Source organism: Strix aluco, chromosome 8, assembly GCF_031877795.1.
Source record: "Strix aluco isolate bStrAlu1 chromosome 8, bStrAlu1.hap1, whole genome shotgun sequence".
Lineage (NCBI taxonomy): Eukaryota > Metazoa > Chordata > Aves > Strigiformes > Strigidae > Strix > Strix aluco.
Window position 1 is genome coordinate 27184530 of NC_133938.1, and position 26599 is coordinate 27211128.

At 38.7% G+C, this 26599-nt stretch overlaps 2 protein-coding genes across 7 annotated transcripts; one reads left to right on the forward strand and one right to left on the reverse strand.

Annotated features, from left to right (window-relative positions):
• The first annotated feature begins 3377 nt into the window (after positions 1 to 3377).
• On the forward strand, positions 3378 to 7810 carry GLRX2 (glutaredoxin 2). 3 transcript variants are annotated; one of them, XM_074832767.1, is made up of 4 exons: positions 3378 to 3434; positions 3958 to 4027; positions 5495 to 5671; positions 6238 to 7810. In XM_074832767.1, exons 1-4 carry the CDS (start codon positions 3394 to 3396, stop codon positions 6355 to 6357), a joined length of 408 nt encoding a protein of 135 aa, XP_074688868.1. In that variant the 5' UTR covers positions 3378 to 3393; the 3' UTR covers positions 6358 to 7810. The 3 variants fall into 3 exon arrangements, with proteins under 3 accessions (XP_074688868.1, XP_074688870.1, XP_074688869.1); XM_074832769.1 differs by lacking the exon at positions 3378 to 3434 and adding an exon at positions 3612 to 3851; XM_074832768.1 differs by lacking the exon at positions 3378 to 3434 and adding an exon at positions 3627 to 3847.
• On the reverse strand, positions 7096 to 26593 carry RO60 (Ro60, Y RNA binding protein). 4 transcript variants are annotated; one of them, XM_074832761.1, is made up of 10 exons: positions 26238 to 26593; positions 20832 to 21431; positions 20100 to 20320; positions 19712 to 19858; positions 18130 to 18267; positions 16827 to 16943; positions 15979 to 16092; positions 15410 to 15556; positions 14048 to 14126; positions 7096 to 13965 (listed from the first exon to the last, which is right to left on the reverse strand). In XM_074832761.1, the coding sequence occupies exons 2-10, from the start codon at positions 21409 to 21411 to the stop codon at positions 13844 to 13846; spliced, it is 1665 nt and encodes a 554-aa protein (XP_074688862.1). In that variant the 5' UTR covers positions 21412 to 21431; positions 26238 to 26593; the 3' UTR covers positions 7096 to 13843. The 4 variants fall into 4 exon arrangements, 3 of the variants coding, with proteins under 3 accessions (XP_074688862.1, XP_074688863.1, XP_074688864.1); XM_074832762.1 differs by lacking the exon at positions 26238 to 26593 and adding an exon at positions 25654 to 26079; XM_074832763.1 differs by lacking the exon at positions 26238 to 26593 and adding an exon at positions 23753 to 23774.
• Positions 26594 to 26599: the final 6 nt, after the last annotated feature.

The following is a 26599-nucleotide window of genomic DNA, read 5'->3' on the forward strand; positions in this document are numbered from 1 at the left end:
TAGCCTTCCTTGTTCAAGGCTGAGAAGCCACGTATTTGGCCTTGTTAGAAACTCCTTTGGTCTCCCCCGCTGAGCCCTGGCCAGACTTTGGGTGGAATCCAACAGGAGAATGAAACCAGAAATTTTCTGCTCAAAACAAAGGTGCCAGCTATTCTGGCTTGCTGATCTCTAGTATATAAGGCTGGACCCACTCACAGTGACTTTGGAAGCCTCACCTATGGGTAGAGGCACCGCGTAGGACTTCCCACTTGCCGGGACAGGCTCTCCAAATCCTCACTGCAACTGGGGCTGCCCAGCATCTGAGGGTCTGGATGATGGTAACGTATGCAAGTGGTGATGGATCTTTCTTAATCACTATTTTCTCTCTCATGTAGAAATGATTTGATGCATTACCCTGTATTTTCCTATTTGTTGCTTTAGGTGCATTATTCTGCCTTTTCTTACTGCATCTTTCCTGTATTACTCTGTTACATTATTTAGTTATCACCAGTAAAATACACCTACTCTTTTCACTCTGGTGTCTGAGTTTAACTGGTATCCTTAATCAGCAAAGCAACAAATTACTTCCAATATTTATTTTTCAACTGGTATAGAGTAACATCTATGTACTTAGGAGACAAAACCATAATGAATAAACAGAATACAATTTCTCAAACTGGATTTGGAACGAGTACTAGAGCTTTCTCAGACTGAATGTGGAATGGTCACTGGAGCTACGGCTCATGTAAAATAGAATAGAACTATTGGAATAGAACTTGAAATGGCTCCAGTGGGCCAAGTCCCATTTGTACATCCCATCCAAAAACCCCACCACATCACCTAAACCAGTGCTACCTCTTAAGAAACACATCCCATACACCTGCTAGACTACAAATCACACTCTTCAGCAAGATACAAAGTCGTAATGCTATAATGACACAAAAAAGCTATTCTTTTTAGTTGTGCTATGGTCTGTTGCTCAGTAAGCAGTGAATGATGTAGTGTGTAATCACTGCAACACATGGCTGCAAAGAAATTTATTTTCATGTTTTAAGAAAATGTTGTAGTTCTGGTTTACTTTTCCCATTTAAGGACACCTTCATTAAAAGTTATAAATGGGAGTTTACAAAACAGTTCCCACAGTTTGCTTTGGGGATCATAGATTATTAACCATTATTTTTTACTAAATCAGGATTTGATAAGATATATTAGAGAAACTATTTTCACACGGCATTAGATACCTGTGAGTTTATCAGTTTTATCACAGATTAGGCTAGAAAAATCATTACCTGAAATGAGGAAGCATGTTCCACGTAATAAAATGAAAGTATATCAAGCAGGTACCATGTTTCAACTGCATTTTATGACTAGTTTAACAGAGCTGTAGTCTAACAGGTTATGCCGATGTTTTATATTAAATCAAAATTAAGTTGCAAAACAATGTTTGACATTTTTGTATCATAGGTAAGTTCATTAAGATTAAGAACATCAAGAAGGATTGTTCAACTCTGTAATACAGGAGAAGCAAGATTTACCATGTGTGAACACACCACATTCATTTTTATATATATGTGTGAGCAAAACCAATTAAGTAGATGTTAGTTGATTTCCTTGCACTATTTTTTAAAACATAGGACTGACTGCAGAGTTGTGCTCTGGATCACTGTCCAGTAATACTTATCCTCTCAATAAAGAGAGGGCAGAGAAGTTTCTGCAGCACTATAGTTCTTGTCTAGATCCCCATGGAGAGGCTCAGAGGGTATCCAATAGGTACGCTCTGCCAAGGACAGATGTATTTGACCAGCGATCCAGGCTCCACAGCAAGTTATCACAGAATCATCTAGGTTGGAAAAGACCTTGAAGATCATCCAGTCCAACCATTAACCTAACATTGACAGTTCCCAACTACACCATATCCCTCAGCGCTATGTCAACCCGACTCTTAAACACCTCCAGGGATGGGGACTCCATCACCTCCCTGGGCAGCCCATTCCAACACCTAACAACCCGTTCTGGAAAGAAATGCTTCCTAATATCCAGTCTACACCTTCCCTGGCGCAACTTGAGGCCATTCCCTCTTGTTCTGTCGCTTATTACTTGGCTAAAGAGGCTCATCCCCAGCTCTCTGCAACCTCCTTTCAGGTAGCTGTAGAGGGCAATGAGGTCTCCCCTCAGCCTCCTCTTCTCCAGACTAAACACCCCCAGTTCCCTCAGCCGCTCCTCGTACAACATGTGCTCCAGACCCTTCACCAGCTTCGTTGCCCTTCTCTGGACACGCTCGAGTCATTCAATGTCCTTTTTGTAGTGAGGGACCCAAAACTGAACACAGTAATCGAGGTGTGGCCTCACCAGTGCCGAGTACAGGGGTAAGATCACTTCCCTGTCCCTGCTGACCACGCTATTTCTGATACAAGCCAGGATACCACTGGCCTTCTTGGCCACCTGGGCACACTGCTGGCTCATGTTCAGCCGGCTGTCAATCAACACCCCCAGGTCCCTCTCTGACTGGCTATGTGGGGCTGAAGCAAGAGAACATTGCCAAACAGCTCTTACTGGTCTGAGGAAAGAAAAAACCAACACCACCTAACAAATTCGTTAATTCTTTACTAAAAAGAAAATCATTTTTCCAGGAGTCAATAAAAACTTTCCACATATTACAGAATTAGTTTCCCAGAAACCAGGATGAATTCATTATCCTTCAACACATTATCTGTTGTCCGGGAATGCTCCTGATTCACGAGTAAGTTTCTGACTATTTGGAGAACTGCAAGGCAGGAAATAAACGTAAAGAAAAAAAGGCAACAGAGATGTTGACAGGGAGGACTTTAAATTATTTTTGCATTTAACAAAACAAAGGTGCCGCCGAAACCTTAGGACCTGGGAGTCAGCCCGAAGAGGTGGGAGACCCCTCTCCTGCCGCCCCGACACGAGAAATCGTTCCGGGGCCTCCAGGAAAGCCGCCCCACCTCCCCCCTGCCCTCATCGCCATCCCGCTGGCGGGAGCGCTTCGGAGCGTCTTACGGCTCCTACGTCGCAATTGCAGAAGGGTTTTTTCTCAGAAAACCACTCTGTCACCACCTGTGTCCCAGCCGGTAACACAGGCCTGCCCCCGCCCCACGGGTGGGCGCCGCTCGCCCCGCACCGCCGCCTCGGGGAGCGGGCCGCCCGCCGCAGACCGCTCTCCTGTCTCCAGGGCAGCGCCCCGGGCCACCTTCCCCCGACGCAGCCGGTAGCGGGGCCCTCCCCTGAGGGAGCCCCCGCCCCCGGGCGGCCCGACCCGGCCCGCGGCGCCTCAGGACACCGGCAGCGCGGCGGGCAGCCCCACGCTCGGCGGGTGGGCGGCGCGGGGGCCTGCGAGCGGGGTCGGACCGCCGTGAGGACTGAGGAGAGTTCCCGCCCCTTCCTCTGGGTGCCATGGCGCTGCAGGGGGCGCTGCGGCTGCGGCTGCGGCGCGGGTGCGTGGGGGGAGGCAGAGAGGGAGGCAGCTCTCCACCGGCAGCCTGGGCCGAGCCCGAGGGGACGGGGCCTGCTGGCTGTTTTCGTGTTCGTTGGAGGGAGGCACGCCCTCGGAGGAACGGCCCTCCGGGGAGCGGAGCGGCAGGTGCTGGGGCGGGGGGCCCGGCTGGCCCCGGGAGGTGCGGGCCTCAGAGCCGCGCGGCTGTGAGGAAAGCGAGCGTGGTCCCTTCTGTTAGAGTCGGGTCGTGACGTTGAAGACAGCCCGGTGTCAGATTTGTATCTGTATTAGCACTGGGAAGTCCAAAAAAAAATTTTTTTCTTGTGAAGGGAGCTGGTTCGATTATCCTTACAGTCTGCAACACCCGTCTCTTTATCTTCCTCTTCCTGCAGGCGTGTAATAACTAGTATGACTGTAGGTACCTATCGCGGCTGAAGTGAACTTACATGTAATGGAGCTAGCCTTTAATTTGTGAACTATAAAATGTGTAATTTGTTTGAAAGCTAATATATCTTTCTTTTTAGTTTTAGAATGGGGAATAGCCTGCCTACTTCTGTAGGACTGTCTAATGATGCTGCTGTGAATCAAATACAGGTAACATTATTTATGCAATTCTTACTTATTTCCAACATTTCTAAAAGCCATAGTTACTTCAGAGCTCTTCTGATTTATACAAAGAAATTCTGTAAATAGTTCTGCATGTTGAACCACATTCTTACATTTACTAAGTAATACTGACAGCACTGTTTATCCACAGCCCTGTAACCTGATCTTCCTAGGCTGCATTCATTTTACATTTTTTCAGATCTCTACGCAAATTCAGTACTGTCGTCAGCATTGGGAATTAAACCTTGTAAAAGGACTGATATTACGTAAAATAAATATTTCAGAAGTTGTTTTTTAAAGCAAATATACTGATACCAAATCACAGCCTGAAATTACCTTGAATTTACAGTAAAGTAATAGGGGTATTTCTTTGTCCCCCTCAGAACCCTTTTTGTCACTCTGCTTGCCACCTGCACATCCTGTCTGCCTTACAGACAGCAAAAGCTTTACTGAATAATTCAAGGAGGTGCAGCTGGTTTGGCAGACTGTAGGAGGTCTGTGACTGCAGAGCAAAAGAGGGTTCAGGGTTGGCACCGTTGCATGGCAGTCACACCACGTGCTCCCGAATAATTCTGCTCAGTTTTGGAGTCAGGTGCAGGTCATACACAGCTTCATAGGTGCCAGCAGTGTAGGTAGAGATTGTTAATGCCAACTCTCCTCTATTTCTCTGCACCCACAAGAAGATCATAGCATTCCTGACAGTTAGATACTGCTAAGTATTAACTGATTCCAGGTATTCTACTCAAAGAATAGAGCATACCTTTTCCTGAAAAGCTTAAGTGGAGCAGGAGAAGTCACCTTATCTTCCATGTAGTTCTGTACACTGCTGAAGTTGTGCCTCACTGCCTACTGCACTCGTGCACAGATGCTCTTTGGGATCTGGCCAAGTGCAACTGCACGTTTTGAGGTTGAGAGTCTGACCTTCTTGGCAGTCAGGGAGGAAGCAGTTTTTGTTGTGATGTATGGGGTGCATCCCCAAAGGAAGTGCTAGGCCACTATAGAGGTCTTCAGAACAAATGTGGGGTGGATATGTTTTGCACCCACCATACAGGTGATGATACCTTCTTGACAAATGCCTTGAGAAGTCACTGTTCTGCTCCTTGTTTTTAAAGAAAATTAGCTCATTCCTCGCCTTAAGATTCTTGTGGCTCTACATCAGAAGTAGGGAAAATTTAGAAGCAAAATTAGCTTTTCATTTTACTTTAAAAAGCTGAGAATAAAGTACAGTGTTTTGGAAGATTCTTCTGACGTAGCCAGCCATCGCTGTAGCATGGCTGGGAACTCCTCAGCTGTCCCTGTTAAAAATACTTCAAAGCTTTTTATAGAGTAATTTTCCTGTATTTGTTACCATAATAGCAGGTCTTTAACTTCTGTATTTGTTTTCATGACTGTTCAGTACTGTTGAAATACACTGACTTAAAGCATGCTGACCTGAACATTCTTTTGAACATACAGGAGATTATTTCAGACAACTGTGTGGTGATTTTCTCTAAAACAACATGCATCTACTGCAAAATGGCAAAAAAACTTTTTGAGGGTATGAATGTAAATTATACAGCTGTAGAACTGGACAGGAGTACAAATGGAAGTCAGTTCCAGGATATTCTTGAACAGATGACCGGTGGCAGAACGGTAAGTATATCTTCTTACGTGTAACAAGCAAAATAAGAACTTACACTACACACGTTCCTCATGGGTTATGACCATATCAAGTTCTTCATTTTTTTGAGACAAGTAATCTCGGGATACAAACTCCTAAATCAAAGATAAGGTACTGCAGAAGGGCTCTGTACTGTCTCTTGCTCTTGAGACCCTCTAGCTATCCCTCTGAGTTGATCTTTTCCCTACAGCCACTATGAGAACTGAAGTATCAACATCAGTTTTCATTTGTATAGGTATATTTAATCCATTGTGTTTTAACACTTATCTTGTCATTTCTTGATTTTATATAGTCTCACTTGTCTCAGTTATTTGAATTTATTACAATCTCCCATACAGTGACTTTATCCCACTTTTGAGGGGCATATGTACAGTTTCCCATCTCTAAATATTATGGAAACATATGAGTTGTACAGTAATGTTAAATATGCTGATGTAGGAACATAACTGTTGTCTGTGTACTAGAGTCCACGTGGGTTTACTTAGATTTTTATCTTTTTTCCAAGAATTAACTAATGCAATTTTCATTTTCTTGATAGGTCCCAAGAGTGTTTGTCAATGGGACTTTTGTTGGAGGTGCTACAGATACTCAGAGGCTTCATGAGGAAGGCAAACTGCTTCCATTAATTCATCAATGTCAAGTGAAAAGAAAATCCTGAACAGCCCTCTAGCTTAGCTTAGTCTTCCTTTGTATAAACAGAATTTTAGACAAGTTAGAAGATCACAAAGATACACTGCATCAGCTGGACTCAACAACTTCAAGCCATGGATTCCTGAATCATATTCTCTGACACAGTCTTGGCAAATTACATGGTGTCTTTGCCTCAGCTTTACCACAGTCAAAATGGTGATAAAAACCACTATGTAAGTCTTGGGGCTCTAAGTGTGAGATAGTGATGTAATTTAATTGCTATTACATCCTAATCCTATGCTTCAGAGAAGTACAGACTGTACAAGAATCCTGTCTTTTTTTTCTGCTAATTAGTTTGCTTGCTATATTCCAACACTTACAGGAAGTGGTTGGTTTTAATTTAATGGTTCCTTTAAATTTAGTTCTTCTCGGAACGTCCAACTGTAATCATGAAGAAAGTTTGAAGCAAATCAGGTTTGTAGTGATGCTGCTGCATGCATGTCTGCCTCTTACATTTCAGCGTCTCATCACCTAGCTACCAAACTGTATGTCCAGTTGCTACCAAAAAGGGAATAAAGATTCTTGCAGCTTTAGAGGCGTAGGTAATTGCTTTCATCTTTACTCTGCACTGTGAAGAAGTACCAGTCTATACGGTGTCATTCAGGAATATTCTTCTAGGGGAGCCAGGCAGTTTGCTGTCACTCTGTGGCTACAAACTACGTTATGATCAATCCAGCACTATTATGAAACTCAAGACCAAGTAAAATGAGTCTAATATGCATAGAGTTTATTTAGTACTTAAATTCTACAGTCAGAATGCAGTTTACTAGTGATTTTAACTTGCAGTTAAATGTCTAAAAGAAATGTCTAAAACTCAATAGTTTCAGTACAATGTACATCCAAAGCCAGACCAGGCAATGCCAAAACTCTTCGTTATTTCAAGAAAGTTCATATGCAAGTAGAAAATTATATCTCGTTCTTCAGTAAAAGAGACCATTACACTACTAAAGGTGCACAGTTTAGAATAAAAACATTAGTCAACGAATTTTTACTCACTTCTTGTAAGACTCCTGTTATTTGCATTGCTTTCAGCACTGCATGCACCTAAACTACTTTTTTCCCTTCAAGGCAAAAAAGCATCACATTCATCTTCAACTCCACGTAACTAGGACTGTAAGAGTATAATTTAAAATTTGACTACTTCATTTTTGTGATGTGGGTTTGAAATAAGTTTAACCTGCCTCATTTGGAGAAAGTTTTTATTATACAGTTGCCTGCACTGTGCATCTTTAACGTGTAATGAGCTAATTAAACACACTGACCTCGTTACATTTTTATTGCGGTTTACTGTATTTTGCGAGATTCATCACTGCCTTATTAAAATTTTGTTTACAAGGACACACTCATCAAGGTAAACACACACAACTGTGCATCTCCCCCTAAATTTATACTTAATAAAGCAATTTATTTTGCAAATACAATGGTAACCAAGTATTCTTTTTCTCTGTGTGGAATTCTTAGGCCAGTTATGTTTTCTCACAAAATTAACAATAATTTTGTACCTGAAAGATGGTAAATCCATCATGTAAAAATAACAATAGTATGCAAAGGAATTTTTCAACGACCTTTTCAGTTTGTTCCCCGTTTAAAAAAAAGTCCCAAAACAGTAGTCTAAAATAACCCTTTGAGTTCTACGTTTCAGAAGTCCCAGGGCATTGTCACTTAAGGCATTGTTTTATTCCAATGGTTGAGAAAAGATGCTGTGTGCCTGCAGATTCAAGTGAGTGCCCATTTATTAAAGATAGTCTTAAGGCACTCAAAGGGTTAATTATGTTTCCTTTTATTCATATTAAGGCTCCCCATCCAAATAGTTTCTCATTAATTTTCTTAGAAAGTAGCAGCAAGACGTGCCTTCATTATTGGATGGCACAAAGCCATGTTATGTTTAAGTTATTTAAACATGATATGGCGGTTAAAGTGTGGTTCTACTCTAGGGGAAAAAAAAAAAGTGGGACTCAAAAATAGTCATTAAAAATTTCCATATTTTTTGCTTAGCATTGTCTCCAGGACAAAGCTGCTTCTCTTAAAATAATGCTTGCCCTGGGATCTGAATGTTAAAAAGTATCAGCAAAAAGATCTTGTACTTAGACTGAAGATGTACCTGCTCACCCAGCTTAAATCCTAAAAGTAGAAGCTGGAAACAAACATCAAATTATTTAACTAAGCAGGTAGAGCTGTCAATGTGCCCATCTGTTGCTTCTTTTTACAGAATCATTTTTAAAGAGTAGAACTGCACTTTTATACGAGAATGTAATAGAAAAGACATTTTATTTGTAACTAGTTGTGCTTAACTCTAAGAAGCTGGTAACATTAGGAAAACATTGTTTGTTAATGAAGCATTTGAAAAAGTTCTCATACCACATATATATATATGCAAATATATATATATATAAACTTAAATTCAGAATGCAGAAATACCAAAACCACGCTTTACAGTATCAAAATTATAAATCTAAATGTGAGCACAGTTAAAGACACCGTACCTTCTGCTGAAATTAGCTAATCTTAAATCTTAGTTCTCACAGCAGCACATATGTAATACAGTGTCCTAGTGTTTTACCTTTCCCCCATAACCCTTGCTCAGCAATGTTGTACACTGTACTGTATCATGGTAAGATGAACTCTCTACCATTCCAGCAATAAAGTCATTAAAACAGCTTACTTACAGCATATTTGTCCGTGGTGAACCACTGCAAATAGCAAAATAAACCTATAAACTGATGAAACACTTAAAAAAAAAATTCAAAGCACAAGCAAAACAAATGATTCTTTGCTTAGGTTTACTTCTACATCCTATTCTTTGAAGATTTCTTTCTAATCAATACTGCAGAGAAGCCGCCTGTTCATCCAGAATATTAATTTAAATGTTTCCCCAATTCTGTATATAACAGCAGCTTGATAAATATTTAACAGAATGGAAAGCTCCAACCCACTGAACTAATTCTAGAAAAAAGCTTTAAATTTGAAAAGCCAATTTTAAGCAGTTACTTTATAAAATTAAAGCCATTCACAGGCAGATGTTGGATTTTTGTAAGTAAACAAAGTATACTTTTGTCACTGATGTGTACACAAAGTTTTACCAAAATCTGACAGATATAGCAGATTAAATGTTTTATAAGAGATTTATATAATGAAAAGAAAGAAGAAAATTATCCAGTTTTTAAAATGAAGATAAATACTATGACATCAGTTCTGGTATAAGTTATTTAGCTAAGCTAGCATGCTCAATGACAGCAAGAAGGCAGAAGAACAGAGGAAAAAAAAAAATAAATGGACGAGAGCTGAAAAGAGATGAAATGAAAAGAGATTCAAGTATAGGCCTGAGGTGACAAGGAGATGGGAAAGGAGAAAAAAAGCCAACATTAACAGAGGAAAGGAAGGGCAAAGCAAAAAGGTAATAAAGAAACAAAATAAATGGAACCAATACTAATGCTTCTGGTACGGTGGCTACGAGTCAGGTACGTGATTAAGCAGCACAGCATTTTGAAACAGAGAAAAATATTTTCCTAGTGTTTTTACAGATAGAGCCATTATTAAAATACATTTCCAAAACTGCTGGTGAATATATACTTTGTTGAATAGCCTTGTATAGCCATACCCATTTATGGACCCCAACTAAACAACAGTGAAAAAGAACACAACCCCCCTAGTGATTTATGTTTAACAAACAGGTTTAACAGTGGTTTTAAGCAGCAAGATATTTTAGGACCAGTTATTAGTGGCCCTTACATAGTGGGCACTTAGGGTGGCCCTGCTGACTTCAGATCTACACCTACTTTTAGGCTTATCTTTTTTAAACATACAGGATTGTAGGTAAAGACCCCATTATTTTCCCTGTAATCTAATTCTAAAAACATCCCAAACTCTCCTCTTCCTCACTACAGGTCTAAAATTCGTGACACAAAATTCTTGGCTAAATTATTACTGTCTTTATTCAGTTACACAATGCTAACGTATGCATTGCATGATTTTTAAGAAATCTTGAGTGCCTTCCCCTCTCTCCACATTCTTCATGGTATCCCTTCCATGAAAAAACCTGACCTCTGATGTTCGTTCTTTACAGCCCTTAGTTACAGAAGAGTGTTTTAGCTCTGCTGTGCTTCCAACCATTACATCCTTTTCTTTTTTCTTAAAGCTAAAGTGCCTGAACATTATAGTCTTACACATAATAGTCTGTTATTTAAGTACTGTTAAGGGGGTCACAGTGAAATGGTAGCCAAACTGAAAGCCTGTTAGTTCTGTTAGGTATTGGGAAACCTGCATTCACCCACTCTACAGTTGCACTCTGCATTTAGACTTTTTTATTTTAATTAATGTTTTGAATAACATTAACTATCTTTTAAACTTGTCCCTGTTCAATTTTTACTGGTAAACTGCAGTGCACAGCTCTAGTTCCATTTTTGTTTTGTTGGTCAAAGTGTTCCTCCAATGTAAACAACACTATTAACTTGAAAGAGTCAGTGTGTCCTCTTTGGTGAAAGGGTAGGTTATTCATTGTATACTGAACTAATGCTTAAGCTTAGCAACTTTGTCTTAGCTCACTTTTTTTTTTTTTTTAAAAACATTACAGCAATTATTGCCTCTTTACAAGTCCACATATAATTTTGGAAATTATCAGTTTAACTAAAAACTAAAATCAGGACAAATTTATGTTATAGCAAATGAGTCATGCTGTCCCCTAAAATTCAGTATATGGGCAGGTAAAAAAGATCCAGACTAAGGAAAAGGAATATGCAGCATCATTCTTCTATGCCCCTTACTCTCAGATAACAACAAAACTAAACAGAAAATGGTAGAAACCAAGGTCAACACACTAAAAAGTTTCAGCTGTCAGCATTTACTTCAGTTTCCCCTCTCTGTGAAAAATCTTAGAGGAACAGATGACAACATGATCTCATTGGTCCTAGTTTTACATTGGATAACCAAACCACTTAGAATATTCTCTTTCTAACAAGATTTTTTAGTACAGAGATATGGTAAAGGTTTAGGAGCATATTACGTACTCCAGCATGGATGACTATCTTTAACATGGTGCATAGCTATCCAGTGTCAATAGATACAGGGTGCTACTTTTTCTATAAGTTCTACTGAAAAATTCATCTTCACTTACACTCTAGTTCAAGGAATTGTATTTTAAACTGGACTGCTTTCAAAGATGCAACACTACTATAACTGTTCATTCAATTTGTTAGTAACTAGTCTAATCTTTTACTTGCAGTAAATTTGGGCAATTAACTGCACAAAGTTACTTGAAATACCTGTTTAAGTTTTAATTTTATATTTAGTTGAAAATATTTCCTATTACTTCACAAATACTACTCCAAATAAGAAAAAGTACTTGCAAAAGATACTTAACTATCAGTTATTTTCAACATCTCTAGCTTAGCAGGAAACACCTAATCAGATGTTTGACTATTGTGTAATTTAAAACACATTACTACCAAAACCAACCCCAAAACATCAGTGCATTTACTTGAAATAATTAACACGTATTGAGCAAATGAGTTTACTCTCCATATTCATGGTGTTTCTTTAGAAAGGAGACTAAAAGTGGCAAGAATTTTTTTGTAAGAAATGGCTAGTTTTCTTTTTCAAACTCAAAGTGCTATGTCTCAGCTTTTGTAGGAACACTTGTTTTTTCTACATATCACCTAACAAGCTGGTGGCAGTCCTGTATTCTTCAAGCATTCCATCAGAGCTGTATCATAAGAGCAGTGATAATTCAGAAGTAACTACATTCATGTCCACTGAAAGGTATCATTCCTACCAGCAGTTCTTTAAGCCAGGGTTTTAGTGTCAGAAAAGGGTTCCCTCACTGTTTTGATTTATTCATGAAGGTAGAGTATGAGTATGTAGCAGAATACCTTCAGTAACATGTAACCTCACATTTTAGCACCAAAAGAGATATCCATCCTACAGTATATGAGCTTTGAATTTATAATCAATGTGTATGAGGCATAATGAAAAGGGTTTCAAGTATCAAAAGTATAATATGAACTTGAATTTTACATTTAAAAGCTTGGGTTTTAGGCAGAAAAATATGGTCTTACATGTAATTTACCACAACTGCATTATTTTTATAAATTGTAATTATTTTCAAATTAACATCAAATTCACTGTTTCAAACAGCCAGAATCAGCATAAAAGAGGCTTACATACATCTATCTTAGGGTAAATTGTAAAAGCATCACTAAAAATCCCTTTCTCATCTTCTAAGATTGTGATCGACTAAAGAGATCTTTTAACTTCCCCCCATACACACATATATAAAAACACACACACAGAATTAAATACACAGAATATACACATTAATTGCTATCAATTCCCATTCCAAAGTGAGAAGATATTCACTAGCTTTCTCCTTATTTACTCACACTCTTACTATTGGACTAAAAAAAAAAAAAAAATTTAAAAAATCCAGTTTCAATCACTTTTTGATAACATGAAGGAGGCAACTGTACATTTCATAAAACTTTTTAAGCATTGGTCACTATAAACTGGAGGTAGTTTTGAAAAATGTTAGCTTGAATTAATTTATGAAATCAGAAGTAACGTTAATCTACAAAAAGATTTAAAAAAATTAAATACTCTCCTGTTAGGAAGATTGTTTCTGTATCATTGAATACATTCTTTTGAAGAAAATGTAGCTTTTTGTTTCTGGTTCTCACCACTCAGCTTTCAAGGGCAGCCAAGACACATGCATTTGCTGATATTCCTCACTAAAGGTGTGCTGATACTTCCTGAAGTTATAACATGCACTGAATGTGGATTCTCAGCCATTTCCAAGGTCTTTTTCTACTAAAAACAGGTTTTAGAACTTCCTGTAAAGTCTATTAATTTTAAAATAGTGCTTCCAAATCTGCACCACACAGAAACTGCCCCTCAACTTACCTAAAGAGAATTACACTTTACTCCTGAAAACCCAGATGAGATCTAGATACAAAGAGATTAACATGAGCTCTTCCACTTTCAGTTTTATCAATATAAAATTTCACTGGGTAACTTTTGTTCTGCACCAGTCATATGGCCCTACACGTGCCAGAAAATACTTCTTCTGTAGATTTGAAGTGTAACAATGGAAACTGCTGAACCTTAGTAATTTGTTTAAAATACAAATATTTTAAAAAGCCCAAAGAAAAATCCCTCTCAACGAAGTTGCTGTTAAACTGACATTACTAAAAATACTAAACCCACTTTTTTTTCTCCCCCATCCTAAGAGTAATTCATCAATTTATTCTTGCAAACAAGCACTCCACAGCAACAGGGTGGGGTGGAGGGGTGGGAGGGGGAAATTAAAAATCTCTCAGTATTTATAATCTATTATAAATGAAATTAAATTATGTATTGTGTAACCCTGTAGCTACTTTTAGCAAACTTCCCACTGTTATTTTAAATTGTGTGCATCAGGAAAAAAAGAGAAAAGAGATTTCTCATCTGCTTTTCTTGTTTTCCCTTCACAAAAAGGTAACATTCCGATATGTATATAATGTGCCATATTCTAATAAAGTGTATTTGGCTGGGAGTTCCCAGGGTGAAGTCTGCTGCCAGCAATGGACCCACTGGGAAGAGCAGATGCCTAGAAGATTAAATCAAATCCAAAGTGAAGTTTCGAATAACATCCAAAGCTCCTGTATCAAAGCCACATATATCCAACATGCCTCTGTCATCTGGATCTGCGATCGTAAAACCATTTGAGGTCATTCCGCATACAATCAATTTAGCAGGAATACCCATTTTCTAGAGGAAGAACAAGAAAAAAAAAAAAAAAAAATCAGAACACACATATACAGTAACTTAAACATGCCAGAGGGCCAGCACTTGCTATCTTGCTTGCATAAATTGCTGCCTGAATAGGCATACTGATAGAAACTAGATATGCCATAACCAGAATTACAGACTGCCTGTTAACATGGTACTTAATCTGCAGTAGATATATTTAAATCAATGGAAATAACTACAGTGAGGCATATTAACACAACTTTCCTGCACTAAGATTCATAGATTATTTCAAATGCAAACATTGCATTTGCTATTCTGCAGTTCAGTCTGGGAGAAAACTCTCAATAATAATTATCAAATCATCTAACAAAGTCAAAGAGTGTGTTTTTGTCTAAGGCAAGTATTTCCAAGTGTTGGTTGAACAACAACTGTGGTCTGGACAATTCTGCTAAATGAGCTGAATTTGCAGGTTAGTAACCTGTAAGGTTAAAGCAAAGTAAGTGGCATGAAGGCCAGAGTACAGGAACTCTTCGTTTAAAGAACAAATCCAGGAACGAGAGCTAATCTCAACTAAGAAAACTAAAACACACTGGGCAGCTTAAAGATTTTTGGTATTGATTTCTGCTGGGTGGACATGATATTAAGATTCGTGTCCATACATACGTGCTTGCCAGAAAGTATTTTTGTAGTTTAAAAAATAGTTCCTTTAAAGAATAGAAGATTGTTTGCTGATTAAATAAGAGTTTCTAATGGCAGTGTGCTCCAAGAAGGTATTTTTCTTAGTTCTATTTTAAAATTATGAAGCTGCACAGCTTAGAGTAGTAGCCCCTTTAAAACATAATGAGCTTTCTTCACCGGATACTGCTACCTCATCCTACTGACACCTCCCTACACCTTATCTACAAGCTCATTACTTCATTTAAACTTTGCGGTATCTACTGCAGACATCAAAGTTAAATTTAATTCTGCGATCCAAATTTTTTTCTATATTTAATCAATTATACATAGAAGGCAGAAATTCATATATTCCCTGAATACCAAACAATTTTTCATTGATATTGCAGTACACCAAGCAGGGTAGGATAATTGCAAATCCTTTTAGCAATTCAGTGGTTTTAAATAAGCGCATTTTGTGCAGTATGTGCACTAATTCTGCCTAACTGCAGAACATATCAGTTATTAACAATATGTAATTATTTACTGCAAAAAGCCACAACCAATTCAGTCTCTAAAACATTTGTAGAAATGGTATTTATTTTGTACTGTATTCCTCAATTATAAACAGTCAGAAGCATTTTTACCTCTCTGTACTCTCTAAGAGCTGTTGCAGGATGAGTATTTCCAGCAAAGGTCTCATTATCGGTAAATACAATGAAGACATCAGCAGCTGTCTGAGTTTTTTGAGCCCATATCATTGGAAGGGAACAATCAGTGGTACCCATTGGAATCTTAAAAAAGAAAAATATACATGTAACACATTAATACAGAAATTAGTAAACCATGGAAAAATTACTTTTTATGTAAGCTTCATGTTTTATCACACCCAGAGGCTTCTTTGTTAAACAACAGTTCACTTACTAATTTCATTTCAGTTTTGTCTAGGACTTTTTTAATATTCTTTTCAAACTCATTGTGACCTAAAACTGCCATTCTAAATTGCAATGTTTAATATCTGGCAGTTGAAATAATGACATTTGCCAGACTTTAAATGAAAGGGAGAAAAAAAATCCAGTATTTTACTATACAGATACTAGAATCTGTTACAAAGAAAATACAATGTAACTACTGAGACTTCTAAACTCTGAGGTTAGCAACACCTATTTCCTAATTTTTTTTTTTTAATTTTTTTTTTTTTTTTTTTTTTACATACTTCATACATTTTCACTAATACTTGAGGTAACGTCATATCAGCTGTCACTGGGCAAGGGATGATTTCATGTGAAAAGGCAACAGTATGGAAATCCTTCTCAGTACGTGCTACAACCTGAGAAAGAAGAAGACAAAAATCATTTAGTTATATTAGTCAGAATTTTTAATGTCTGAATCAAGGCATTCCCTACCAAACAGACAACATATCCTTTTGTATTCAAGTCACCATAGCTCTTCATATGCACTAACGCTTCAATCTTCACTTTAAATATTCTGTAATATTACTGCAAACAAACATTGCAAAAATCAGAGCTAAAGAACTGCTCTAATCACTGTAACTAAAGATACATCCATATTTCTTCTCTCCCCTTCGACATAAAACACTAAAAATTTTTAAACACCAACAAATGTTCGACTCCTTTACACATAAATACACAAGAAGCTTTAGAATATCAAATTGAAGGGAAAGTGATTGTGACAGAAAGGCCATATTGGTAACTCAAATGCACACAAGAATTATCCCAAAATTTCTTATTCCAATCTGTATTATTCTATGAATGCTTCTGAAAAAAAATTAAAATGTATTTTCAGCTAAGGTAAGTGAAAAAGCAGCCTTGACCACAGTGATTCATACTGGAAACCAATTTCTTCAAATTGATCTGTCTGAATTTGTTTGCCAGTAGCTTTAAGCATGTGGTCTACAAGTGAGGTAAAGGTTGCATCTTCTGTACCCCAAAAATATTATATGTAAGTTTCCTTCTGATTTCTAACAAGCTTTAGAGCACCTTTGTATCAAAAGAACAACTCAAGCTGCAAATAGTTATATATAAAATAAGTTTAATCCCTCACCATACACATTGCTGCTGCAACCGTGCTAGCATTGAGCATGCTGCCCAAAACCTTTTGTGTCATTGATGCACTGACATCAACTGCAAGTAAGAAGCGTTTTCCTGTTGGTTCAACTGTCTAAAAGGGAAAAAAGAAAAAAACAGAAAATAGGTACTGTTGGAAGTGTGGGAAAAGCAAAACAGCGAAAAATCTGTAAAACACACATTTCCTTGACACATGGTGCCCAGAACAATCCCAGGACAGGACAGAGATCCAGTGATTTGTGTTTTTCGTGGTGCCAAGGAGGAATGCAAAGCAAGGTGGAGGCTGCGTGGTCCCGTTCTTCCACTCTTCTCAAGGACAGATTTACCTCCTGCTCTCCCCCTTCTCTCAAGGACTATTTTGCAGTAGCCAGCCGACCTTGTCTCTCATTCTCCCTCTTTCCCACAAAAACCAGCGCACCCCTCACACCAAGGAATGTGCTGTGTTGTTACTCAAAAGATAATGGCTTGACCACAGTCCCACCCACTCACACATACGTACGTAGATAAATACTACCCTGAGTTTCTATCTAACTCAGAGGGATGAATCTGATACCAAGTCAGAGGGACAGATCGACGGGTTTGTGCTCTCTCCCCACCCCAAGAAGGGACGCCTTTTGGAAAGATTTGAGCCCTCGGCTACGCCGAGTGATTACCCAGTAATTAGGTTTGTGTGATTGCAATCATTTTTCTTTTGTGTATAGTGCTATATAGCCAACCTGTAGTTTGTGCATCTATCGCAGGCAATCTTAAAGAATCTGTAAATGTTGCATAAGAATAAACCGTACTATTCGTGAACCTGACGGCTTCTCTTGAGTGCAACTGGACCTACAGCACATGGGCTGTTCGTGCATCTGGTGTCAGGCCTATAGTTACGGCCATAACTGGCATAGCTATTAAGAGATAAGTCCAGCTGCCCCTAGCCCCTCTGATCTCTGAGGACCAGCTAGAACGCAAGGGGATTCATCTCTTACCAAATTAATTCATCACCTTAAATGCAACAGGTTCACGTAATTAATGTATTTTCTTCTCCTGCTGCTGCTTTCAACCCTAGAAGTGGGGCTTTTTTTAATTCTTTCTGGGGTAACGTTAGGACAATAATGTTGCCAAAAGCTGAATATATCATAAAGTATTGATTCTTTCCTTAATAAAATTCCAATTCCCAAAATTTCTGTTACTGCGTTTCAAAATTGTTATCTACCCAACAAACGTTTCCTGATCATTTTATAAGCTTTCAGAAAACAGAGAATTAAAAAGCTTAACAAATTGAAAAACTATATTACCTTGAAAGTTTTGTAAAATGAGGCATCTAAAGCTTCTAAAATGTCTTCATCAGGACGCCACCAAAGCTTCCCTCTGCTTCCATGTCCAGCTTTATAAGTTTCTAATGCAACCAAAATATGGAATGGATGTATTCTACCCTACAGGCAAAAGAAATCAATGGTAAGATTTTCATAATCTGAACTCCTTAAAAAACAAACAAACAAAAAAGAGCAACAAACTAAAACTAAAATCATGCTACAAAAATCTCTGGTTTAGTATACTGTTACTTTAAATTTATTAAATTTGAAGAGCTCATGCAGTCTTTACACAGCTGTTTTATGAACTGATGCTTGTCACAGTTACTGGTAATGGACTCCATTTCCTTTCCAGAATCCTCTGATCAATTACAAATGTCGTCTTATGCCATCAGCAGAATTTTGGCGAAATTCCACAGCTTTATCTATGGTTGTCCAGTGCTATTTTCTATCACAGGCTTACAGTAAGAGAAAGTTCCTGTCCTGCTGAGGGGAAAGGAGTTGAGCTAGGAAAAGAACAAACTTAAAACCAGCTTCGTATCAGATACGGTAAAACTGGACAAAGAAACTATTTTCAGAATACAGCATTCACTTTCCTTTTACTGTAAGAGGACAGTCCAAACATTTTCTTCTTTTTTTGCTTTCCCTACATAAACCAAATCAGTGGCTGCCACATGCTAAGTATTCTAAATCACATCATCGCTTTACTGATTTATGAACATTTTGTTATCTTTTTCCTCAAGGCGAGTTTCAGTCATTAATCACTACCAGCGGCAAGCCTTAGCACACCTGAATCTTGTCTATTGTCTTTCTTCCATCAGGGTATTGTGCCACCAACTTTGCTCTCCCTTCTCCAGTGCCTCAGTAACCATGTATGATTAAAGAAGAATCCAGAGAAAGGGAAGAGCAGTTAGATGGAAAAAAAAAGGACCTACTGTTGTTCTTCTCAATTCAGCTATGGTCCTGAAGAACTTAAATGTCCTGATTTTAATCTCCCCAAATCACAAAACTATTCGAAAAAGCCACTTCTCTATCTCCCATTAAATTCCTGAAAATGTTGTTCTCCCTTTGGGGAAGCCTGTTTCCCTATTATTTTCTTACCTCTTTGATGAATAGTAAAGCCATCTGAAAGGAGAAAGTCTCCTTGTTCCATCTTCTTTTTCCTCTCAGCTGCTATGGTAGTTTTCTCATTCACCTCCTAAGATGCTACACAAGTGACTTCCAGTCACTTTTTAAGCTTGCATTGATGATTCTCAATTGCAAGACTCAGAAGCAATGGGCGAACCCAAAAAGCAAAGCTTGCTACAACCCTAATTTAAGAAAAGATCCTAGCTGTCAATATACTTAATTTGTAGAAAAGTTTCAGAAATAGTGGGGGGGGTGGAAATCAAATGAGAAATGACAAATACAAGTTTTAAAATAAAGGTGCAGGTATTCCACTGCAGTTTTTTAACATTTCCTCCAAAGAACATCTCTTTTACTTTGTAAAGAGGTTGCCTGAAGAAATACAATTTAGGAAGAGACTAAAACCCACAAGGGCTGGCACTGATTAAGAAAAAGTTCTTACCTTTTTTAGCAGTTTCTCATTTCTCAGTCTTTCACATACTATTGCCACTTCTGAACCTCGTGGTTCAAGCACTGAATTTGCTGTCAGCTTTCCCAAATTTCTCAACAATACAGAAATGGACATCTCCTTCAGCAATGCCTTCCAAACCTATGATCAAAGAAAGTGAAAGGAAAAAGACTATGAGATTCCCAAACTACAAGAAATGACATTTGTACATTAGTGTATTTTAAAATAAGCGTACAAGTTACATGAAGATCTTAATTTTAAATAGCTACTTAGGTAAATAACTTGAAAAATAGCAAAAGGGCTATCTTCAATGGAAATCGAGACTTCAGACTCTGAAAAGTGTTGCTCTGAAGAAAACACAAAGCTAATGAAGTTTACCCACCTCTTTGGATTTCAGATGGTTGGTCAGGAGATGCTCTCTAACCAGACCATATTCCTCTATTAAATGAGTAACTTCCAATTCATCTTTTGTGCGTTTTACTTTCTCCACAGCCTCCAGATACTTTAAGAGTTTTTCAGTCTCAGCAGAAACTGCTTTGTCTTTATAAGCCTCTTGGACATCTTTCCACCCTTTGGTGATATATTTAGTGACTATAGCAATTCCTATTGAAAAGAAAAATATTTTCCAAGCTGGATTACTGTCTTTATACTGGCATTTATTATTCTAGAAAGCAAATGAGTTAGCCGGTTTCATTCTCAGACCTGCCAATGTGCTATAAAAAAAGGTCAGCCACAGACAGCTTAGAACAGTAGTTTTAATTACTGAGTTATTCTCCTTAGAAGTAAGGAGCCTAACGCATTTGAAAGCAACAGAGCTTCCCAAATAATAAAAAAGTGTTACTTCATCATTTGTAAGCAAATAGGAACAAATTGAGGGCATTGTATTATTTTAGCTTCTCTTGACAGAAGGAAGAAAAAGAAGGAACAAACTCTGTTTACCTTGAAGATAAACAGGTCAGTTTTTGATATGACCACTCACACTTTTAAGGCGCAATTGACAGGATACCATCAATAAGAAATCAGTCTACAATGGTACTTGGGTTTCCAAAACAGTTCCACAGTAAATATAGAAGGTTTAAAAAACAGTATTTTCAGGTAAATAAAAATTTATTACCTTCACTGGCAGGTTTTAGGTGGGACAGCCTCAGAAGATCTTTATGAGACCAACCACTTCGTTGTTTATATTTTGTAACTGCTGAAGCAACAGCCATGCCATTCTTTCCATTGTACCAATCTGCAACAGCTTTCCTCAGTGCACGGCCCCACATGCCACATTTCATGCCCTCTTTCAGATCTTTCTTGAATTGGATGAAAGTAAAGAGATGGGTTGGCATGCAACACACCTCAGGAACAGCTTTAAATGCCGCTTGCTTTGTTTTTGCATCAGAACACTGGGAGCAAATTGCAAGAGCAAAAAGCAGGGGCTCCTGTTTTGCTGCTCTGCCTTCTTGACTAAATGTCTTTATTTCTTGAACAACTTCACAACCTCTGCCCTCTTCAATTAGTCTTACTAAAGCTTCTGCATTTTCAAAGCCCAGCTTCTGCTCCTTGATGCAGTAAGTACCACCTTCTGAACCAAAACACAAGAAACGTTGCAGTCGATTCATATCGGTGACATGCCACACATAACCATTTTCAGAGTTCGGCACCTGCTTTTCATTCAGGAGTTGCACTTGGTTTTCCTCGTCCTCCATTGTTTACACTTCCAAGAGGTCTGTTGAAAGAATAATGAAGTTTATTAAGAACTATCGTGAAAACGTGATGACTCTACTCTTTTATCACTTCTTAGCAAAGTACATATATCTTATCTACACACTTGTAATTTTTTCTTCATAAATGTAATAGGAGTATACTCTAAGTGTGCAATAATACATATCAGTTAGGGGAAAAGAAACAAAAAAATCTCTGAGTTACAATGGTGACAAATTTATTTCCTTAAAACCAGCTTCAAAACCCAAATTTAACCCCAATAAGCGGCACACAGAAAACATGGCTGGCGTTACGCCCTTTTGCCACTAATACATTACACCACTTTCTTAGGTGCATTTTTGGATTGCTCAAAACTCAGATCTTGCCCTACTCTATTTTGCTGAAGAATCGGTAATACTGACCAACTGAAGAAGCATGATGCTTCTTCACTAAGATACTGAAAAACTGCTTAGTGGGTTTCAGTGAAGAGAACAGCTTTTTAACAGACAGTAGTTCAAGAAAATTTTATCTTTATTACAGGCTCAAATAGTCTGCTCTTTCCAGTGAGATCCAAGAAAACACACAGACATAACAACAAATTCTGTACTGCTCTACATTTGAGGTTAAGAAGCAAAGAACAGCACAAAAAATTCACAATCCTTCAGGTCTTTACACATTCTTGAGTTGCAAGAGAGTTTAGCTGTAATATTTATAGGCAACAACACTGCTCTTACTTGGAGAACATCTAACATGGTAAAATTCAAGCCATAACATTTAAACTGAAATAAATGCAGGTGAAATGAAATCAGCAGGGTAAGGGGAAAAAATTCATCATCATCAGTATCTCCAAAATATTAATATGACAACAATAAATTCTGTTTTCTCAGTTCTCACCAAACAATAAAAAGACACTAAATAGCACCAAGAGGTCCTATTGAAAAAGAGCATCAATAATCCATTCCATCAAACTGCATATAGATCTTAAAATACGTAAACACTAAAGTCTGAGCACACACAAAAGACATTTCAAAGAAATCCATTTAACAATTTTTAAGTATTGCAGATATCAACCTTTGACATGCTTGTCTGGATACTGAAGATAAAAGCCATTTTGCTTCATTTACCAGGATAAGCTAACACAAATAAATGTCACTAATGTAGACATAGATTTTTATCTCCCAGTTTAGGTAAGTAACACACTAATTTACAAACAACTTCCCTACTTTCTCTTTGGCACAGAATTTTCCTTTCTCTGAAAGCGACTAGAAATGTACCCTTCCTCCATGCTTGCCTATCTGCCATGATGTTCTGTCTGCATCCAGAATTAAATAATAAATAATCATCACCACTCCCATTATATTCTATATGCTACTAAAATAATAAAAATAGAAGCCATATGCTGATACATGGTTTAAAAATGCAGGTCTCAGTTAAAAATTAACTAAGAAATATCTTTCATTGCCTTATTCAGAGCACCAGTGCTCAGCTATTTTTCTTAGTGCTTGAATATTCTAATCATGTTTCCTGCCAAACCAATTTAAATACACATCATGGTTGAGCTGACTTTTTCACTGACATCTGAAGCATGCAAATACAGTGAAAACAACAAGGGTGGCATTCACAATGCATGAATACCATATCAGTACGTTTACATGTCTAAATACATTTTATTTCAATTAGCTGGTTTCATTAAACAGTAGGTAGTGTTTCATAATAAACATACAAAACCCAAACAAAAAATCCTGCAATCACTGTCAGCATCCATTAGTTTATTTATCGGGGAAAAAATGGTACATGGAAAGATACTGACAAACACCACTATCTTGAAGCAAAAATAAGAATGGGAACCATAAGAGATCATGCATGAGTAACAAGATCTCCATATATATGAAATCTTGAGAATAACTTCTTGCTGCATCTTTCACACCCCTGCTATAATAAATACTACTACATTAAAATGAGACTAATGGAAAAACTCTTTTCAGTCACCTATGGACTACCAGGACTTAAACTGAACTGGAAGGACCATGTCTTTGGCTAAACAAAACATTTATGATCTCACTTTGCTGATTATATTAAGAAATACCAGCACTACTTTGAATATTTTAGGTTTTTTCCTACATTTTTCCATTTGCACAGGTTCCATCCAATATCTCCGTTTTATTTTAATTCTGACTTGGAGGGTCTCACTTGTCCCCACACACTTAGTTCTATAGTCGCTAATACAAATTAGCTGCCATTGTCATCACCACCTTGAGAATGGGAACAAAACCTAAATGAAATAACTATAACAGTTATAAAATTATAAATAATACTTATGTTTTGAAATCTAGATTTATAAAATACCGTAACATAAGATCAGTATTTCCATCAAAGGTATCATCCTGAAAGGCAAACAGTTCACTGTTAACGTGTTACACGTAAATATGCAGTGTAGTGTAAACTGTATTGTATTAAAGAACTTTAGAGCTAACCATCAGAGAAAAAAACTCTCCTGCTGCACTTCTCTATTACACCGCGTAACAAACCTAACTTACATTAATAATGTATAATTTTTATGTTTGCTTTTGTGTGGACTAGCTTTTTTATGGACTGGTACCCCTGAGAAGAGGTATGTGCTAGCATCCATAGGCTTCTGACACAAACATCTGCATTTTAAAAGATAGTAGCAAATGTACACTTCTAGTTTTTCCGAAGCTACTTCTAGTTCTTCTGAAGCTTAGCTCTTTAATTTGCCTTCTTAGGAATATACTATGAGCTACAAAACCAGATGCTGTTACGATTTCCACCTTTTGTAAAGCTTCATTTTCACTCAGCCCTCAAAGTCTCCTTCTCAGGCAGAACATAGTATTTTGCAATGGAATGAATTACCTGCGGTACTTACCCCATTAAAAATGTCTACAACGAGTCTTCTGAACCCTTTAATAAAGTTATTAATGCTTTCTGATAAGCAATCTAGGATACAAACCAGACATCTCAGATAGCTTATTGCTTCCTCGGAAAGAGCTTCAAACCAGTGTAATCTTTTGGATCCTAATACGAATTGTAAATTCTTTAAAGTAAATTTGTATTTTAAAAATTACCCTCAAAATCTGCAGTAGCTGATGCAAACCAGTAATTCCACTACTGAATAGCCACACTAGGAAGTATCAAATTTAAACTTCATCAGGATCTACTGCAAAAGCACTTATTCAGTGTTGAACTATTTAAATCATGCTGGCCACTTCTAACTCCTGTTTTATATTTCAACCTCACAAGTTCCCAAAGCTATTCCTTCCCTCTAACCAGTCCCTCTCCTCTACCCAGACCTCAAGCTTATTTTCTCCTTTAACACCTGTACAACAGGGACAACTTTCACCCTCGCAGATGGATAAATGCAAATGCGCACTTCACACATGCTCTCCCATAATTCTACTCTTTGTCTGCTGAGCTGCAGCAGTGAGCTTGAATTTCAAACGCTCACGGGGGATTTATCAATGATATTCTGCTTCCATAAGCATTTTCAACTTCTGAGCTACTTGAATGCAAAGAGCAATGTGAAAAGCCTTGAAAGTCACAGACTAGATACTTTATAATGAAAATTGCTGAACTAAAATTCATGGGCGCTCACCATTATCAACGAAAGAGGAAAAAACACTAAGGGAAATTTTTTTGTATTCCGAACACCACAGAAATTAATATATAAGTAAAATATGGCTTTGATTGGTCTGCAACACCCTATACAGCACTTACATCTTGATTGGTAAGGTAATATCTTTATGTTGCTGTACCATATCATGATTGAGTTTTGCAAGTTAACCTCTGTTATGTTCTATGACTTTACAATTCACCCCTAGTTTTCCTAAGAAATAACATGCCTTATAGTACAAGTTTCAAGTACATATGAAAAAAATAAATACAAAAAGCACAAAGCTTTAATAGAACTACAGGTTCTAACTTAAGTTCTTAAATTTATTGCTACGTTAACAACGATGAATCAAACTTTGTAGTGAAAACACATGGAATTAAACTTTGACCACGTCAGATATTTTCTAAAAAACATGCATTGACATTTTAAAGACAACACTTCAAGCTACCTTCAAATACTTCAAAATCATATACATTTTGTTCTATAAGAAACTGCATTCTCTCACTCTGCTCTCAAAATTTTGTATAAGCATTGAACTGAAGATTATAAAGAATGTCTTCTTGTTTATTAAACAGAGACTATAACCACCACACCGAGCTATGGTTGTAACAAAACACACCTGCACTACAGCAGAGCTCTGACAACAACATGAGTCCTCATACTTCAGAAAATAAGCATCTCTATGCAAACAGGAGTCGTAGGAGAACGTTTCTCAAACAAACGGCATGATCACCAGTATGGTGACAGCACAGAAGATACCGGACCATACGAACCATATACTTGCTCAAAAAATTCTACTATATAACTTGCTTAAAAGAGCATTCGCTTACAAAATTTGACTGGAGAGAAAAGGTAGCTTAGGTGGCGTAGAAGAAAATTATGAGGAAAAAGCCTCTAAAGTTGGTACCCGAAAACCTGTGAGCTCAGCGGTCCGTTTCTATACAGAAGATAAACACGAGCGCCGGCCAAGCAGACGACTAATCCCCAACGGCCCCCCCTTCCATCGCCCAGGTGCCAGGCAGGAGGTGGCCATTTACAGAGATGGCCTCTCCGCATCCCTTCCCCACCCACGCCACCCCACCCGACAGGCCGCCCGCTCCCCGCGGGGCTGGCACTGAGCGGGAGCCCACACCCCGCCGCGCCGCCGGCCCCCGGCCGAGACCGGCCCGCTCCCCCCCGCTCCCCCCGCTCGGCGCGACTTGCCTGCGAGGCCGCGGCCTGGGAGGGGCCGCGGGGCAGGGCCCGCCCGGGCCAGCGCGGCCTCCGCCGCCGAGCAGTGGCGCAGCCCCGGGGAGCTGCGGCAGGCGACGGGAAGAGGAGGGGAGGGGAGCGCACCCGGCACGGCGGGCGGTGGCGGAGCCGGCTCCGGGCGCTGGGGGCAAGGCAGGGCGGGTCCCGCTCCGGCCGCCGGAGGCTCCGCGTCTCCCGCAGCCCAGCCCCGCCCCGCCGGCGCCCTGACAGCATCCCCGGGACCCGGATGGGGCCGCGCCCACCGCCCCCCGCGGCCGCACCCCAGTGCCCGGATGGAGCCGCGCCGCCCAGCCCCGCCGGAGCCGCTTCCTGCC